Source organism: Hemitrygon akajei, chromosome 29, assembly GCF_048418815.1.
Source record: "Hemitrygon akajei chromosome 29, sHemAka1.3, whole genome shotgun sequence".
Classification (NCBI taxonomy): Eukaryota; Metazoa; Chordata; class Chondrichthyes; order Myliobatiformes; family Dasyatidae; genus Hemitrygon; species Hemitrygon akajei.
Genome location: NC_133152.1, coordinates 25,431,296 through 25,447,654, shown reverse-complemented (window position 1 = coordinate 25,447,654; position 16,359 = coordinate 25,431,296). Strand labels below are relative to the sequence as shown.

The 16,359-nt window shown below is 46.1% G+C and overlaps 1 protein-coding gene across 1 annotated transcript in view; it reads right to left on the bottom strand.

Moving 5' to 3' along the window:
- The window catches only part of LOC140718342 (arf-GAP with coiled-coil, ANK repeat and PH domain-containing protein 3-like), a 339,421-nt gene that overhangs the window by 92,854 nt on the left and 230,208 nt on the right, over window positions 1–16,359 (bottom strand). The window contains exons 5-6 of the mRNA XM_073031931.1: window positions 13,621–13,679; window positions 2,197–2,380 (exon numbers count right to left, since the gene is read on the bottom strand). Coding sequence (XP_072888032.1) covers window positions 2,197–2,380; window positions 13,621–13,679 — 243 coding nt within the window. The remainder of the gene's footprint in view (window positions 1–2,196; window positions 2,381–13,620; window positions 13,680–16,359) is intronic.

The following is a 16,359-nucleotide window of genomic DNA, read 5'->3' as shown; positions in this document are numbered from 1 at the left end:
AAGTTCAGCTTTGAACGCTCTCTGGCATGGGTAAGTCAGTGCAGGGAGATGGGTTGTACCTTGGACCTCACACAGCACTGTCATTGTACCCGTGGGCTCTGGGCGTTCCTCTTCACAGACCTCCAGTCGATCAAAGGAAGTTCTGCTTGAAATTGAAATTACAGCTACATGCCGACCAGTTTAACTTGTTCCTTTGCCTTCGGAGCACCTTCACCTGCAGTCTTCATAAGCGTCTGGTCGCTAAGTCCCGGCTGCAGCCACAGGAGGGGAACCTGCGCACTGGGCTCCATCATTCTGCGTCCAGACGTGAGCCGAAAGCGACAGGCCAGTGCAGCTGCCGGGTCTGAACGGGGCAGCAGTGAAAGGCCAGTGGCGGGACCCCTTCGCAATGTGAGGCCGGTTCAAGTCAAATTCATCTATGGACCCAGCGATTCCCCCCCACCTACCGGGGGTGTACCACCACCCCCCACCTACCTGGAGTGTATCTCCCCCCCCCCCCCCACCTACCTGGAGTGCATCTCTCTCCCCACCTACCTGGAGTGTATCTCCCTCCCCCCACCTACCTGGAGTGCATCTCCCCTCCACACCTACCTGGAGTGTATCTCCCTCCCCACCTACCTGGAGTGTATCTCCCTCCCCCCACCTACCTGGAGTGCATCTCCCCTCCACATCTACCTGGGGTGTACCTCCCTCTCCACCTACCTGGAGTGTATCTCCCTCCCCCCACCTACTTGGAGTGCATCTTCCCCCCCCCCCACACCTACCTGGGGTGTACCTCCCTCCCCACCTACCTGGAGTGTATCTTCCCCCCCACCTACCTGGAGTGTATCTCCCTCCCCCTACCTACCTGGAGTTCATCTCCCCCCCACACCTACCTGGGGTGTATCTCCCTCCCCACCTACCTGGAGTGTATATCCCCCCCCCCACCTACCTGGAATATACCTCCCCCCACCTACCTGGAATATACCTCCCCCCACCTACCTGGAGTGTATATCCCCCCCCACCTACCTGAGGTCTACCGCCCCCCCCCCCCACCCTAGCTGTATATTATATGTGCCTAAGACTTCTGGCTAATGCAGTATTTATTTATTTGCACAGTTTGTCATCTGTTGCTCATTATTTGTCAGTCTTTATGTGCAGTTTTTCATTGATTTTATTGTATTTTTGTTCTACCGTGAATGCCTGGAGAAAATGGAATCTCAGGGTTGTACATGGTGACACATAAGTACTTCGGTAATAACATTTACTCTTGATATTTTTTAACTTTTGGTTTACTGCATTTACGGTATGGCCTTCTCTATCTAGGTGAAACCAGGCTGAAACGACACAGACACTTTACAGAGCTCCTACACTCATTTCATAGCCATCTCCAGCTTCTGGAGAATGAGAGGAGATCTGATAGAAACATAAAATTATGAAAGGGATAGATAAGAGAGAGGCAGGAAATTTGTTTCCACTGATAAGTGAGACTAGAACTAAGGGACATAGCCTCAAGATTCAGGGGAGTAGATTTAGGATGGTAATGAGGAGGAACTGCTTTTCCCAAAGTGTGGTGAATCTGTGGAATTTTCTGCCCAATGAAGCAGTGGAGGCTGCTTCAGTAAATGTATTTAAGACAAGGTTGGATAGATTTTTGCATAGTAGGGGAATTAAGGGTTATGGGGAAAAGGCAGGTAAGGGGAGATGGGTCCATGGCCAGATCAGCCATGATCTTGCTGAATGGTGGAGCAGGCTCGATGGGCCAGATGGCCGACTCCTGATCCTATTTCTTATGTTCTTATGTCTAGCTTCTGGTTCTGTGCTGTTTTAACTCTCCTTCCCACTCCCACACTGACCTGTCTGCCTTTGTCCTTCTCCATTGCTACAGAGAGACCAAACACAAGTTGGAAGAACAGCCTCTCATATTCTGTTTGGACAGCCTACAACCCAAGAGGAACCGAGTTCTTCCACAGCATTCTGTCCTCTCTGTTCCAGATTCTAGTCTCACATTAGGGGCATTTAAGAAACCCTTAGATAGGTCCATGGATGAAAGAAAAAATGGAGGGCTATGTAGGAAGGGAGGGTAGTTTAAAAGGTTGGTGCACCATCACGGGCCAAATGGCCTGTAATGTTCACTGTTCTATCTTCCTGAATTTATCCCTTGGAAGGGAGAAGGGTTCCTGCCTTCAGCACAAAGCCCCTTCACTTTCCACCTACCTGGAGAACATAATCAAGTGCCAGGTGCCGGAAGCACTTCCTTGTCATGGTCAGCGTCCCAGTCGCCTCCTCCACCTCATGGGTTTTGTTCCGGGTGGCCTGGGCATTTTTGATCAATGCCAGGTCCATGTCCTCCCTGACTTTATCAAAATGTTTCTTGGTCTCCTTGAACTTGCGGACATCTCTGCAACGAAAACAAAAAGAAGCACAAAATTAAGCTGTAAGTTTAAAGGGGCGAGGGTGTAGTGATGCACCGTGACCCACCTGCTAAACAGACTGCAGCAGCTACAAACGCAAGAGTAGGAGCTACACTTCCCCTCCGGTGATGGAGTGAGTTAGCATGTGTGATCATGGACGGAAGTAACTCAGGCGACAGCAGGAGAAGACAGATAAAAGCCCCACCCAGTCAAAAAGCCTGTGGGATTGATTGCCAACATGGCTCGAAGACACACCACTGGTCAGCTGTTAGTGAAGGAAATGTAATACAAGGGTCTAGTGTCACAGGGTGTGCATGGGGAGATGGGAGGTTATAGCCATGGAGTTTTAGAGATATTCGGCATGGTAAAGAGTTCTTCAGCCCATCTGGTTTATGTCAGGATTCACATCTAAGCTAGCCTCACTCGTCTAAGGTTGGCCCTATCCCTCTAAACCAAACTGGGCCCTGCAGACCTCTTGCTAAATGGTCTTGGTCCATGGCATAAAAAAGGTTGGGAGCGCCCGCTCTAAACCTTTCCTGTGCCTGTCTAAGTGTCTTTCGAGTCTGTGAAGAAAATTGCAATGAGTTGCGGAGAGAAGCATTAGGACCTGCCAAGATGAGACCAGACTCAGATCGAAGGAGCAACACCTCATAGTCCATCTGGATAGCCTCCAACCTGATGGCTATAAATTTTGGTAATTTCTCCCCCACCCCCTTCTCTCTTTTCCCATTCACCATTCTATCTCCCCTCTTACCCCTTCTCTTCTCTTCACCTGTCCATCCCCTCTCTCTGGTACCCCTCCTCTTCCCCTTTCTCCCACAATCCACCCTTCCCCTATCAGATTTCTTCCTCTCCAGCCCTTCACTTCTTCCACCTATTCCCTCCCAGCTCCTACTTACTTCATCTCCCCTCCCCTGTGCAACCATCCACCTTCCCACTCACCCCGCCTCACCTACCACCTGCCAGCTTGTACTCCTTCCCCACCTTTCCTCTTCAGGCCTGATGAAGGGCCTCAGCCCAAAACGTTTATTCCTCTCCATAGATACTGCCTGACCTGCTGAATTCCTCCGGGACTTGGTGGGCGTTGCTGGAGATTTCCACCGTCTTGCGTTTATAACTTGGATGCAGTTTTGAGGATCAAGAAGAAAAGTGCTGAAGACTGCAGCTGTCAGTGGAGAATATTCAAATGGCGATGTATAAGGTCATGACATTGCTCTGCACAGAGTGTGCCAGTTTCTCGCACACTGAGCCTCTGGCACAGGAGTCTGCATTCAAAATAAGCACTCTCTGTATTAAAGCACTCAGGAAAACTCTCTGCCAACCTAAAGTGGTCTGTGGTCCTCTGTGGCATAGCTCATGGTTTCACAATGATCTGATTCTGCTGGCTACACAAGTGAAGCTTTTGTAGTCAGAGGCTCCGAGGACATCATGAATGAAGCAAGTGCACAGTTCTGTCTGTGACCGACAGCAGCTTCCGCTTTCTTTCATTCCGCGTCCTTGTTTGAGGGGTCAAGACCAGCCTAATGACCATGAGCATTCATTGTGACAGACCCACTCATACGCACTCAGATAAACTCACTGCACTCCGTATACCTCTAGGTAAGCTCACCAAGGTACTCTGCCAACAACTCGGGAAATGTACTGGATGGTGTTATCAGTCCATAAGATGTAGGAGCAGAGTTCGGCCATTTGGCCCATCGAGTCTGCCCTGTCATTTCATCATGGCTGATCAAATTTTCCTCTCAGCCCTAATCTCTTGCCTTCTCCCCCTATCCCTTCATGCCCTGACCAATCAAGAATCTGTCAACCTGTACCTTAAATATACCCAGTGAATTGGCCATCACAGCTGTCTGTGGCAACGAATTCCACAGATTCACCACTCTCTGGCTGAAGAAATAAATCTTCATTCTGAAAGGACACCCCTCTATTCTGAGGCTGTGTCAGACTCAGAATAGTCCTAGACTCTCCCATCCGAGGAAACATCCACTCCATCAAGACCTTTCACCATTCGATAGGTTTTAACAAGGTCACCACTCATTCTTCTGAATCCTAGTGGATTCCGGCCCAGAGCCATCAAACGCTGTACATCTGACAAGCCGTTCGATCCTAGAATTATTTTTGAATCCTGGAATTATTTTCGCAGAGAACATATTAAACTGCAGCCCCTTCTACCCTCACGGATGGGCAGAAGGGTAAAAGACATTAGTTTAATAATGAGATGGTGAATTATTCCAGGAACCCTTGCCAAGCCTAAACCAACATCACCAAAACATGCAATCTGTACAATGTGACATGTCGCTGTGTATGCACTGACTGCTGTATTTCCTTGCAACAGTTAATCGGTACTTCAGTTAATGGAAAGTTATTAGAAAGGTGATAGATAAATGCCCGTCTTTTTTTAACCTTCATCATTTGGTATGTGTCATCCTGCTACAACAAGACTTATATATCCACAACACGGGCTGATTACACTGCAGGATGCAGTGAGGAAAAGTCCCTTCAGTGACACCTCTGGGCATATCCCAAAATAGTCGGAACAGTTACCACAGCAGCAGGAAGCTTGTACCTGTTAATATCTGCCCTCTGGGCTGCTTGGTGTTAAAGTGAGTCATTTTGATGGCTGCTCCATCTAACCTTTGCAGTCCTGTTTACAGAAAGAGACTATCCAAAACCAAAGGGGCCTCACAAATCCTGGGAACAATCCTTGCAAAGCCTCCTCGCTCAGGTAAGTAAGAGAGCTGTTATTCTGGACTACGGAGATTCTGCTTCCTGAATACCTGTGTGTGTGTACCTTTTGGATTTTGGGCTGCTGATCATGAAAATCACCGTGAAATGTCCCTATCGTGCACCATTGTTTTGAAATCACCTATACTTGTTATTTCAAATCATAAGTCATGTCAGAATAACTGATGCCAACATTAAGGAAGGCATTTTTGTTGGTCCACAAATCAAACAGGTCATCAATGACAGGCAATTTGAAGAACTTCTAGTGGGACCGGAGAAAATCACATGGAAAGCACTCAAGGATGTTGTTGAAAATTTTCTTGGCAACTACAGAGCACCAAACTTTGTGCAGGTGGTTGACAACGTGCTTCAAGCGTTCAAAACCATGAAGTGCACCATGTCACTAAAGATCCATTTTCTGTATTCTCATTTAGTCAACTCCCTTGCAAATCTTGCCGCTGTCAGTGACAAGCACGGAGAAACAGTATAAGGGCAACTGGAATCCATCAATGCTGGCTGATTATTGTTGGACACTTCAGCAAGAAGCCTCAGACAACACTGAGTACAAACAAAAATCATCAACAAAACACTTTTAGCTTAGTTGAACTATTGCAAAGTGTCAGTACTTCTATGTAATTAAACGCATTATATGCAATAAAAGTTAATTTCTTGTTTCTCCAATTCCTACGTGACACAAATAGCCTGAAATTATATTTGTGCTCAACTTCAAGTGGTCTATCCTAAACAAAGAAAATTTCTGAGGAAGTAACACACTTGCAAAACAATTTGCTGTCCAGTGTTATTGGTCTAGGTAGGGGCTGAACAAATATTGCTCTTTCTTCCACGTCACCCACCTTCTCAATCTCTTGAACCTATGCACATAGCTCACCTTAACAATTATCTTGATAAACCATAAATCTCTTCCTTGGCCTGACGGTTCCTTCAGACCCTTCTTAGCAATGACACTCAGATTTCTCCTGTCCCTTCTGGTACGTGAGCCTTCCACCCCAGAGGCCAATGTGATTCATTAGAGGTGGAAAATTACCCCCCCCCCCAAAAAAAAAGAATCCCTGCCCATTCTGCCCTGATATCTCTTCTGCGGGGTATGGATGTGGGAGAGAGGAAGGAGCAGAGTAAAATCTGTAAGTGTAAGGGTCTACTTTACCAAGGTTCAAATCTCAGTGCTGGCTACACTGAGCTTCTTTTCCATTATCTTTTATTAGTTTCTACATAGAGGATTACAGAGTACAAGAAAGTGTATATAAGAGGTCAGAAATTTTTTTTTAAAAACACCAGTTACATGATATCTGCTCATAATAACAATTACATTACCCCGTATTCATTTAAGTTAATCAATAGTTATATTAAACTATACTAATTTATTACAAAAGAAGAAAAATCTAACCCCTACCAAGACCGAAGATGTTTATTAAGAAAAGGTAAGATACCTTCTCATATAATAAAAGTTAATAATAGCCAACATCTGAGTTTAAATAACAAATTGAAGGTTTTGAAAATAATTCAGAAAAGGTCCCCACAATGTTTGAAAGTCTTGACGAGAAACAGAAATTGAACAACGAATCTTCTCTAAATCTAAACGTGACATAACGTCACATAACCATTGAGCTTGAGTAGGAGGAAGAACATCTTTCCATTTAAACAAAAGCATCCTCCTAGCTATAAGAGAGCTAAAGGCCAAAATATGTAAATCAGATGCCGTCAGCTTAATATCTTGTCCTGCAACAATACCGAATAGGGCTGTCAGAGGGTTAGGCTTAAAATTGACTTTAAAAAGTAGGGAAAAAGTTTGAAAAACTTCCTTCCAATATTTTTCAAGATTCGGGCAGGACCAAAACATATGAATTAATGAGGCTTCTCCATTATTACATCTGTCACAGTAGGGAGATATATCTGAATAAAAACAAGTTAGCTTATCCTTGGTCATATGAGCTCCATGTACCACCTTAAATTGTATGAGGGAGTGACGAGCACGTAACCACCCTGAGCTTCAAGTGTCAGGGGAAGCACTATGGCTACAATTACTTCAAAGTCACAGTAAATGACCGGACCCTAATGAGGATGGATGTGCAGAGGGATCTTGAGATGCAACCTTATCGCTCCCTGGAACTAGCAATACAAATGCAGGTGGTGGTGAAGAGGTCACATAGCAAGCTTGCCGCCTTTAGTCGCGGTGTTGAGTATTAAAGTTGGCAAGTCACGCTGCGGCCACATGAAAACTTGGTTAGGCTGCATTTGGAGTATTGTGCACAGTTCAGGTCTCCACCTTACAGGAAGGACCAAAAGGGTCTGGAGAAGGTGCAGAGGAGGTCCACCAGAATTAGGGAAGAATATTAGCCATAAGGGTGGAGGAGGCGACAGAAGTAAGGTGGAACAGGTCCATGAAGGTATGGATAGGGATCTTAAGATGTCAGACCTGCAGTAAATTTAAGATTGTGAAGATGGGATGCAGGATGAATGGGAGATGCGGGATGAATGGGAGATGCCGGATGAATGGGACATGCCAGATGATTGGGACGTGCCGGATGAATGAGAGATGCTGGATGAATGGGAGATGCTGGATGAATGGGACGTGCCAGATGATTGGGACGTGCCGGATGAATGGGAGATGCCGTATGAATGGGAATTGCAAGATGAATGGCAGGTGCCGGATGAATGGGATGTGCCGGATGAATGGGAGATGCCGTATGAATGGGAGATGCGGGATGAATGGGAGATGCGGGATGAATGGGAGATGCCGGATGAATGGGACATGCCGGATGAATGGGACGTGCCGGATGAATGGGAATTGCAAGATGAATGGCAGGTGCCAGATGAATGGGATGTGCCAGATGAATGGGATGTGCCGGATGAATGGGATGTGCCAGATGAATGGGACGTGCTGGATGAATGGGAGATGCGGGATGAATGGGAGATGCCGGATGAATGGGATGTGCCGGATGAATGGGAGATGCAGGATGAATGGGAGATGCCGGATGAATGGGAATTGCAAGATGAATGGCAGGTGCCGGATGAATGGCAGGTGCCGGATGAATGGGAGATGCGGGATGAATGGGAGATGCCGGATGAATGGGAATTGCAAGATGAATGGCAGGTGCCGGATGAATGGGACATGCAGGTCAGCAGATCAGCGGCAGAGTTTGTCAATGCCCTTCCCATCACATTGACCTTACCAGTTCATTTAAGGGGCCTTTCCAACAGGCTTCATTACTTGATAAGTTGAGGATATGCCACAAAACTCTGCTTGTGGCCAACAGTCCTTTGACTGATAAGCTTGAAACCTCGAGTGAAATTAGCATACAGCAAAAGGGCAGAGGTTAATGCCCCTCCTCATTAGCTGCCGAGGCACTCTCGGTCAATGCAGTGCTGTCATGGTAACGGCCGTCTTCCCGGAAACATTGATTTGATTTGCTTATCAGTTGATTCAGGATATACAAGCAGATCAGATTAAATCAGCCACAGTGTATTCCTCACAAAACACAGATCCGGGGCACAGGATAAGGTGGCGCTGGGAATGATCCCTCCAGTTTCCCATATACTCAGCTGGATATTAGTGAAGTGAGAAAATGCTCTCTAATGTTCATGGGAAAATACTGCATTGACTATCACGAATTCTGAAAGAGTACTTCTTGATATAGATGATACCTACCTACGGGGGACCATTTCAAAAACAGGAATGCTATGTTAAAGTCTTGCAGTGTACTTTATTCCAAATATAAAGCATTACATATTCCTTGACTTCAAAGTGGAGGGAATGGAACTCCCAGGAATGTCAAACCTCGTTCAGTCTCCCACCATGTTAGGTTAGTTTCCAGGCTACAGCCTGCCAGCAAAGCCAGAGAGGCTTTCAAATTTTCTACGTTTTCAAGACACTTCTGCATATTCATTCTGAAAATACCGGTTGATTTTTTAAGTGCAAAGCTGCTCGACGGTGCACTGGTGTAGATGGCCCAAACCTCGCAAGGGGAGCATTATCGGAAATGACTGACGCCCGGTTGGTGCGGTCAGGGGGTGTGCCTTGACGATGGGGTTGCCACCCGACCAGCGTGGGTGCTGGTGGAACGGCCGGTCATCCAAAGAAAGCTCCAGTAATAGATTTAACCCCCGGAGGGGAAACCAACCCCACCCTCCAAACCTCCTCAGTACCTGCTGCTGGTGAACCCTGTGAAGGACCTTCAGGCAGGGACTGGACTACGCTTTAAATGTCACTGCACGTAACCAGGAGCCTCTCAGCAGGTACCCAGAAGGGACTACAACCTCTCGGAGAGGTCAGGAGGGTGCAGAAAACATCCAAGCCATCTGAATTTTCACACTAAAGGTTAAGTAGCCCTTGCTGACAATATCTGTTTTATTCCCTTTTCTTGCCACCTCTTTTCACATTGTCCTCTGTCTCCACGGTTCTCTTGTTTTCTAAGGTTAAAACACGCTCAGCGGTTCCGTGCCTGAGGAAAGAGTGGCCGCTGAGTGTATGCTCGTGGCCCTCTGCAGCCCATCCACTTCAAGATTCAATGTGTTGTGCGCTGAGAGATGGCCTCCTGCACACACCACTGCTGTAACACCTGGTTATTTGAGTAAATGTCGCCTTCCTGTCAGCTTGAACCAGTCTGGCCGTTCTCCTCTGACCTCTCTCATTAACGAGGCGTTTTCGCCCACAGAACTGCCGCTCACTGAATGCTCTCTTGTTTCTCGTACCATTCCCTGTAAACTCTGGAGACGGCTGTGTGTAAAAATCCCAGAAGATCAGCAGTTTCTGAGATACTCAAACCACCCTGTCTGGCACCAACAATCATTCCATAGCCAGAGTCACTAAGAACACATTTCTTCCCCATTCTGATGTTTGGTCTGAACAACAACTGAACCTCTTGACCGTGTCTGCATGCTTTTATGCATTGAGTTGCTGCCACATGGTTGGCTGATTAGATATTTGTACTTACGAGCCGGTGTACCTAATAAAGTGGCCACTGAGTGTAAGTTGCAGTAAAGGAAGAACCTTATTCAATTAAGTTCCTTCAGGTTTCAATTATTATTGAAAAATGAGCTTCACATTGTAGCCAGTGTGGGAATGGGACGCTAACTGCTTGTAAAACTTTCCTTCGACAGTCTCACTTGGAGTTTGTAGAGTCACCTTTAAGAATTGACTATTCCTGCCAGGTGGCACCTTGGGAACCACATAGCTCATACACACTGTGCCGGAGAAGAGAAATCTGTGAAGTTTGTTGCCCGCAGTTACGCGATGTGTCAGACCCAACACCTGACGTGCTAATTTAACTTTCCAGTCTTCTGCCCCTGTGATCTGATTCCAACGGGAGCAGCAGCTTTCTGCTACCTTTGCTCAGATGACTCGTCCACCCGGCCTCCTTCAACCCATCCAAACCTCCGCTGTCCGCACTTACCCAGCACCTCAGAGTCAGGCTTATCGTCACCGACTCATGGGATACGAAGAGTGTCGTTTTGTGGCAGCACGACAGAGAAAGGACATAGAATTTCCATAAACTACGGAACGTAAATAAACGGTGCAAAAAAAAAAGAATAATGAAATTGTGTTCAAGATGTTCAAGGGCCGCTATGAAATCTGGTGGTGGAGGGGAAGAAGCTGTTTCTGAATCTATCTATCTACCTAGGTATCGATCTATCTTTTAATTGATTGATCGATTGATTGAGATACAGTGCGGAATACGCCCTTTCAGTCCTTCGAGCTGTGCCCAGCAACCCCCGATTTAACCCTGGCCTAACCAAGGGACAATTTACAATGACCAATGAGCCTACTCGGTGCATCTTTGGACTGTGGGAGGACCCAGAGCATCCAGAGAAAACCCACATGGTCACGGGGAGAATGTACAAACTCCATATATACAGTAGCTGTGAGGGTCCTCAAGCCCCTGCATTTCCCCCTCATCTTTTTGTTGACCTCAGACCGCAGCACCTAATCATCATTTCCAAATTTCCCAATAGACTTGGTCTTCAAATACTCCTCCTTCCAGCTCCTCTCCAGAGTTTAATTACTCTAACATTGGCAGTTGTGCCTTAGCTCTAAGCCCTGGTAATCCCTCCCAAATCTCACTGCCTCTCCTCATTCAGGGGTTCCTTAAAACCTATGTCCCTGAATAAACTTTTATCAGACCATGAACTCCTCTTCTGCCAAGATGAGGCCACCCTCAGGGTGGATGAACCACACCTTATATTCCGTCTGGGTAGCCTCCAACCTGATGGTATGATTATTGATTTCTACTTCTGGTAAACAAATTCCTTTGACCTCTTCTCACCTGCTTATTACTTCCCCCTGGGTCCCCTCCTCCATCCCCTTCTCTGATAGTCCACTCTCCTCTTCTATCAAATTCTTTCTTCTCCAGCCCTCGACCTTTCCCATGCACCTGGCTTCACCTATCACCTTCCAGCTGGCCAACTTCCCCTCCCTCCACCATTTTGTTCTGGCATCTTCCCCCTTCCTTCTCAAGTCCTGAAAAGGGTCTCAGCCCGAAATGTCGACTGTCTGTTCTTTTCCACAGATGCTGCCCGGCCTGCTGAGTTCCTCCAGCATTTTGTCTGTGTTGCTTTGGATTTCCAGCGTCTGCAGATTTTCTCTCATTTTTATCTCAGTGCCTCTTTATTTTGCTTGGATTATGCTTCTCTCAAACCCCTGATGTGTTACCACGTTAAAGACACGATACAATCACACGATGCCATTAACAGTGGAAGGGAATGTTTCTCAGGTTTTCATTCACCAAGGTACACGAGTGGAGCCCTGTGCCGTCCGACTAACTTCCAGCAGGCACGATTCGCAGTGCGAAGCCCAGCAGGTGCTCCCTTCAAACAGGAACCGGTCAAAAGAAAGAAGCAGTCTGCCTGAGAATGAGGAGGGAGCGAGCAAATGGAACTAATTGGACACCTGTACCTGAGAGATAGCACAGGCACCGTGGGCCAAATGATCTCCTCCTGCAGTACTGGATCCCCACCCCCCACAGGCCATGAAGCGTTTCAGCGCAGGAAGAGGAGACTGGAAACTATCTGACCCCTGGGTCCCGATGAAGGGTCTCAGCCCAAAATGTTCCTCTCCATTGACGCTGCCTGACCTGCTGAGTCTCTCCAGCATTTTGCTGAATTTCCAGCAGCTGCAGAATATCTTGCACTACTGATTACTGCTTCATCCGAGCCTCTCTTACTATTCTAGCACAGATGACACATAAAATAAATAGATGCATGTTGCACTAAAATACGACACTATGCATTTTCCTCATCTACTCACTGAAATATTTCTGGGGGTGGGGGAAACAGATCAGTCCATAAAGACTGATGAAACCGACTGAACAGATGGAGGGAGATATTCCCTCAAATTCTACCAAGTATCATCCAAAGGCAAGCTTGCCGATCGATCCGGGACCATACTGAAACCCTTGTCGACGGGCTGATCCAACAGTCAGATGGTCCTACTGAGTGTGCGGCGGCCAGGGAACTGTGGTTCCTGAGCTCACGTCGTCACGACGAGTCCTCATCAACACTGGTGCGCTCAATGCCACCCATTCCCATTAACTACCTGGTAAACAAAGCTGACTTTGCAGTGTCTGATGTCTGGGAGGCAATGGGAACACAGGTTTTCCTTTAGCACCAACAGTTCCTGTTCCCTTTGAATCGATTGTTTTAGCTTCCTCTTTCAGAGTCTATGCTCTTTCCTGTTGGACTCTGCACCCTCAGAGCTTTGTCAACAGATGTTCTTCAACCAACACAGGCTACCAGCTCTGGAGTGGGAATTTACAGCCTGTCGGCTCCATTTCCTTCTTTAGGACAGTGACTACACTTGAAAGATAATTTCTTGGCGGGGAAATGCTTTGAATTGACGAATTGACCTGAGCTGGTGAACGGAACTAAATATAAGCTCACTTGTTTTTTCCCTTCTCATTTTCTCATTTCCTTGTGACATTGAAGGAGGCCATTTGGCCTATTGAGTCTCGGAAAGCATTCCCATTCCTGCATAATTATTCCCCAACATGCATTTTCCCCTCAGTCCCATGACCTCCCCCGAGATTCTACTATTCTCTTCTGAACCAGGGGCAATGGGTCAATTAACCTACCAACTCGAACACCTATGGAACAAGGGGTAACTGGAGCACCCCATACAGTCACCAGGACAACGTGCCAGCACCACATGGACAGCACCCAGGGTCAGAACAGAATCATCGGAACTGTGAAGCAGCAGCTTTGCCGACTTTTTGGGATTCCTCCTTGGGATTTAGCCCACACCAAGATTACACAAGGTTTGACAGAGCATGGCTCATGTTGAAAGGAGACTGACACAGAGTTGCCTACAGAGCCTCCTGGCTGTAAATTGCCCAGATTCTCACACACTACCACTTCCTGTTTTCTCTCCTGCCCATCAAAATGTTAAAAATGCATAGCTGTTTATCCAGATGCAGGGCACGCACAATGGTTTCATTTTCACCCGGCGTCAAGCGGCATGAAGAGTCAGAGGGGCAAACAGGAATATACTCACTCTTTGACAAAATTATGCAGCTGCATCCTGACCGACCTCTGGGCTTGATCGCAGAGAATCTGGAACACAGAAAGGACCGACCGTTATCATGTGCTTGTTATTGCAGACACAACCTCTGCAATTGCTTCTTCTGAAACCAGGACCACCCAGGGAGAGTTTATGCCGAGGAGGTGACACTCCTCCCTGGCATCTCAGCAGTAGACAGATGGTGTCGTTCGGGAAACAACAGCCACGTGTCTTGGTTCAGAATCAGAATCAGGTTTATTATCACTGACATATCGGAAAACTTGTTGCTTTGTGGAAGCACTACAGGAAGCAATACATAAAATATAATAAAAATCATAATAACACACACACACACACACACACACACACACACACACACACACACACACACACACACACACACACACACACACACACACACACACACACACACACACACACACACACACACACACACACACACACACACACACACACACACACACCACCCTCCCCACCTTCTTCCCCTCTGCCATCCGATTCCCCGATTCCTAAATGGACATTGAACCCGTGAACACTACACTTTTTGGACATATATTATTTCCGTTTTTGCACGATTTTTAATCTATTCAATATAAGAATACTGTAATTTATTTATTTATTCACTTTTTTTCTTCTTCTTCTTCTGCATCATGTATTGCATTGTTAACTGCTGCTGCTAAGTTAACAAATTTCACGACACATGCCGGTGCTAGTATATCTGATTCTGACATGCAGTGCAAAAAGACAGCAGGAATATTGAGGTTGTGTTCAGGGACTATTTAGAAATCTCATGGCAGAGAGGAAGTAGCTGTTCCGAAGACAGTTGAGTGTGTGAATCCAGACTCCTGTAACACCTCATTGATGGTAGTAATGAGAAGAGGCTGGTCACTGCACAGCTTGCCGGAGGTGTTCTAAATACTGCCCACTATGGTCTAGGATCCATTTCCCGAGTGACACTCGCCTCTGTGTGCCCAGGACTTCCTGAGATGGGTTCTGACTGCCAGCCTGTGCTTTCTCTCTCCAGGAATGAACCCCGCGTGCTCCAATTTAAAAGGGAGATCATACTCGACTAATCTTTGAATATGTGTCGAGTGGCATATTCACTGGATGCCATCGTGCACTTGGGTTTGCAGAAAGCTTTTGATGAGGTTCCACGCAGGAGGTTGCTGAATATCTTGGAGAATTTGAACTTGGGGGTAACATACCAGAGTGGACTGAGAGTTGGGTAACAGTCAGAAAGTAAGTAGGGGTAAGAAAATAAACAGGTCCTTGTCAGTTTGGCAGGCCGTGGTGACGGTTTCCTGCAAGGATTAATGCTTGGGTACCATTTATTCACAACCTGTAGCATCGGTTTCACTGTGGGGACCACAAGTAACTTCCAGGTTTACTGATAACATGTTGGCTTCAGGTTGAATGAGTGGGTTACAACATGCAGATGGAGGACAGAGTGGAAGTATGTGAGGTTACCCACCTCAGTAGAGAAATAAAACAAATACTTAAACAAAGACAGAATAAGAAACATTGATATTCTAAGAGTCCTGGATCTTCTTGCACATAACTTACAAAGCTAAGTTGTAGCTGCAGCAGCCAATAAGGCCAGCAAAGAGCATGTGATCTCAAAATTCCTTTGCAACAGAGGCCAAGAGTAGGGATGTCTTACTTCAATTACATAGGGCCTGACTGAGGCCACAGCTGGAATTCTCTGTATGAATTTGGTCGTCTTACCTCAAAGAGGGTAGTAGTTGTCGCAAAGGGAGTTCAGTGAAGATCCACTGGACTAGTTTCTGACATGGCCTGATGTATGAGATGAGATTGAGTTGACCAACTTTTTATGAAAGTTTAGAAGAAATAGTCATGCTTCCATTGAGACATGCAGAATACTTAGAAGGTTCAACAGTGTAGATACAAGGGAAAAATGTTTCTTTTGGCTAGAGAGTCTAGAAGCAGGAAATTATTGGGAAGAGATTCAATTGATAGTTGGGCAAATGATCACTGATATTAAAGTGCTAAAATATAAGGTGTTTTTATTTTCTTTTTATTTAGAGATACAGCACGGAATCGGCCCTTCCAGTCCAAGCTGTGTTGCCTAGCAACCGACCAATTTAATCCTAGCCTAATCACGGGACAATTTACAATCACCAATTAACCTATTAACGTTTTTCTTTAGACTGTGAGAAACTGGAGCACCTGGAGTAAACCCAAGTTTGCATGGGAAGGAATGTACAAACTTGCTTACATAGGTCGTCGGAATTGAACTCTGAACTCCGACGCCCCGAACTGTAATAGTGTCGCATTAACCACTACGCTACCTTGGCAGCCCTTTTGTAGGGATTATGTGGACAAATGCTAAATCTGGAAGAGAATAATCACTAAAGAAATACTTGGGAACTTTGAATGTGAGTACAGAACTGGTTATAACAGGTTTTAAGCTAAATCAGGGTCAAGATGGACCATAAATAATGAACTTACCCCCAAATATATACTTTATTCATAAAAAATATGCAATTATAGAAATGGTTTATTTTCAGATATCATAACCAATATATTCACTAACAATATGTCAACATATCACTGATGTTTCATTCCTATACGTACGCTCCACCAGTAAAATGTTTGACTGTTTATTACACTGGGCCCAGTAGAGCAAAACCTTTCCCTACAAAGCCCTTGCAAGGACTGCACCAAAATTCAATGCAGTGTGGTTGACAGCAT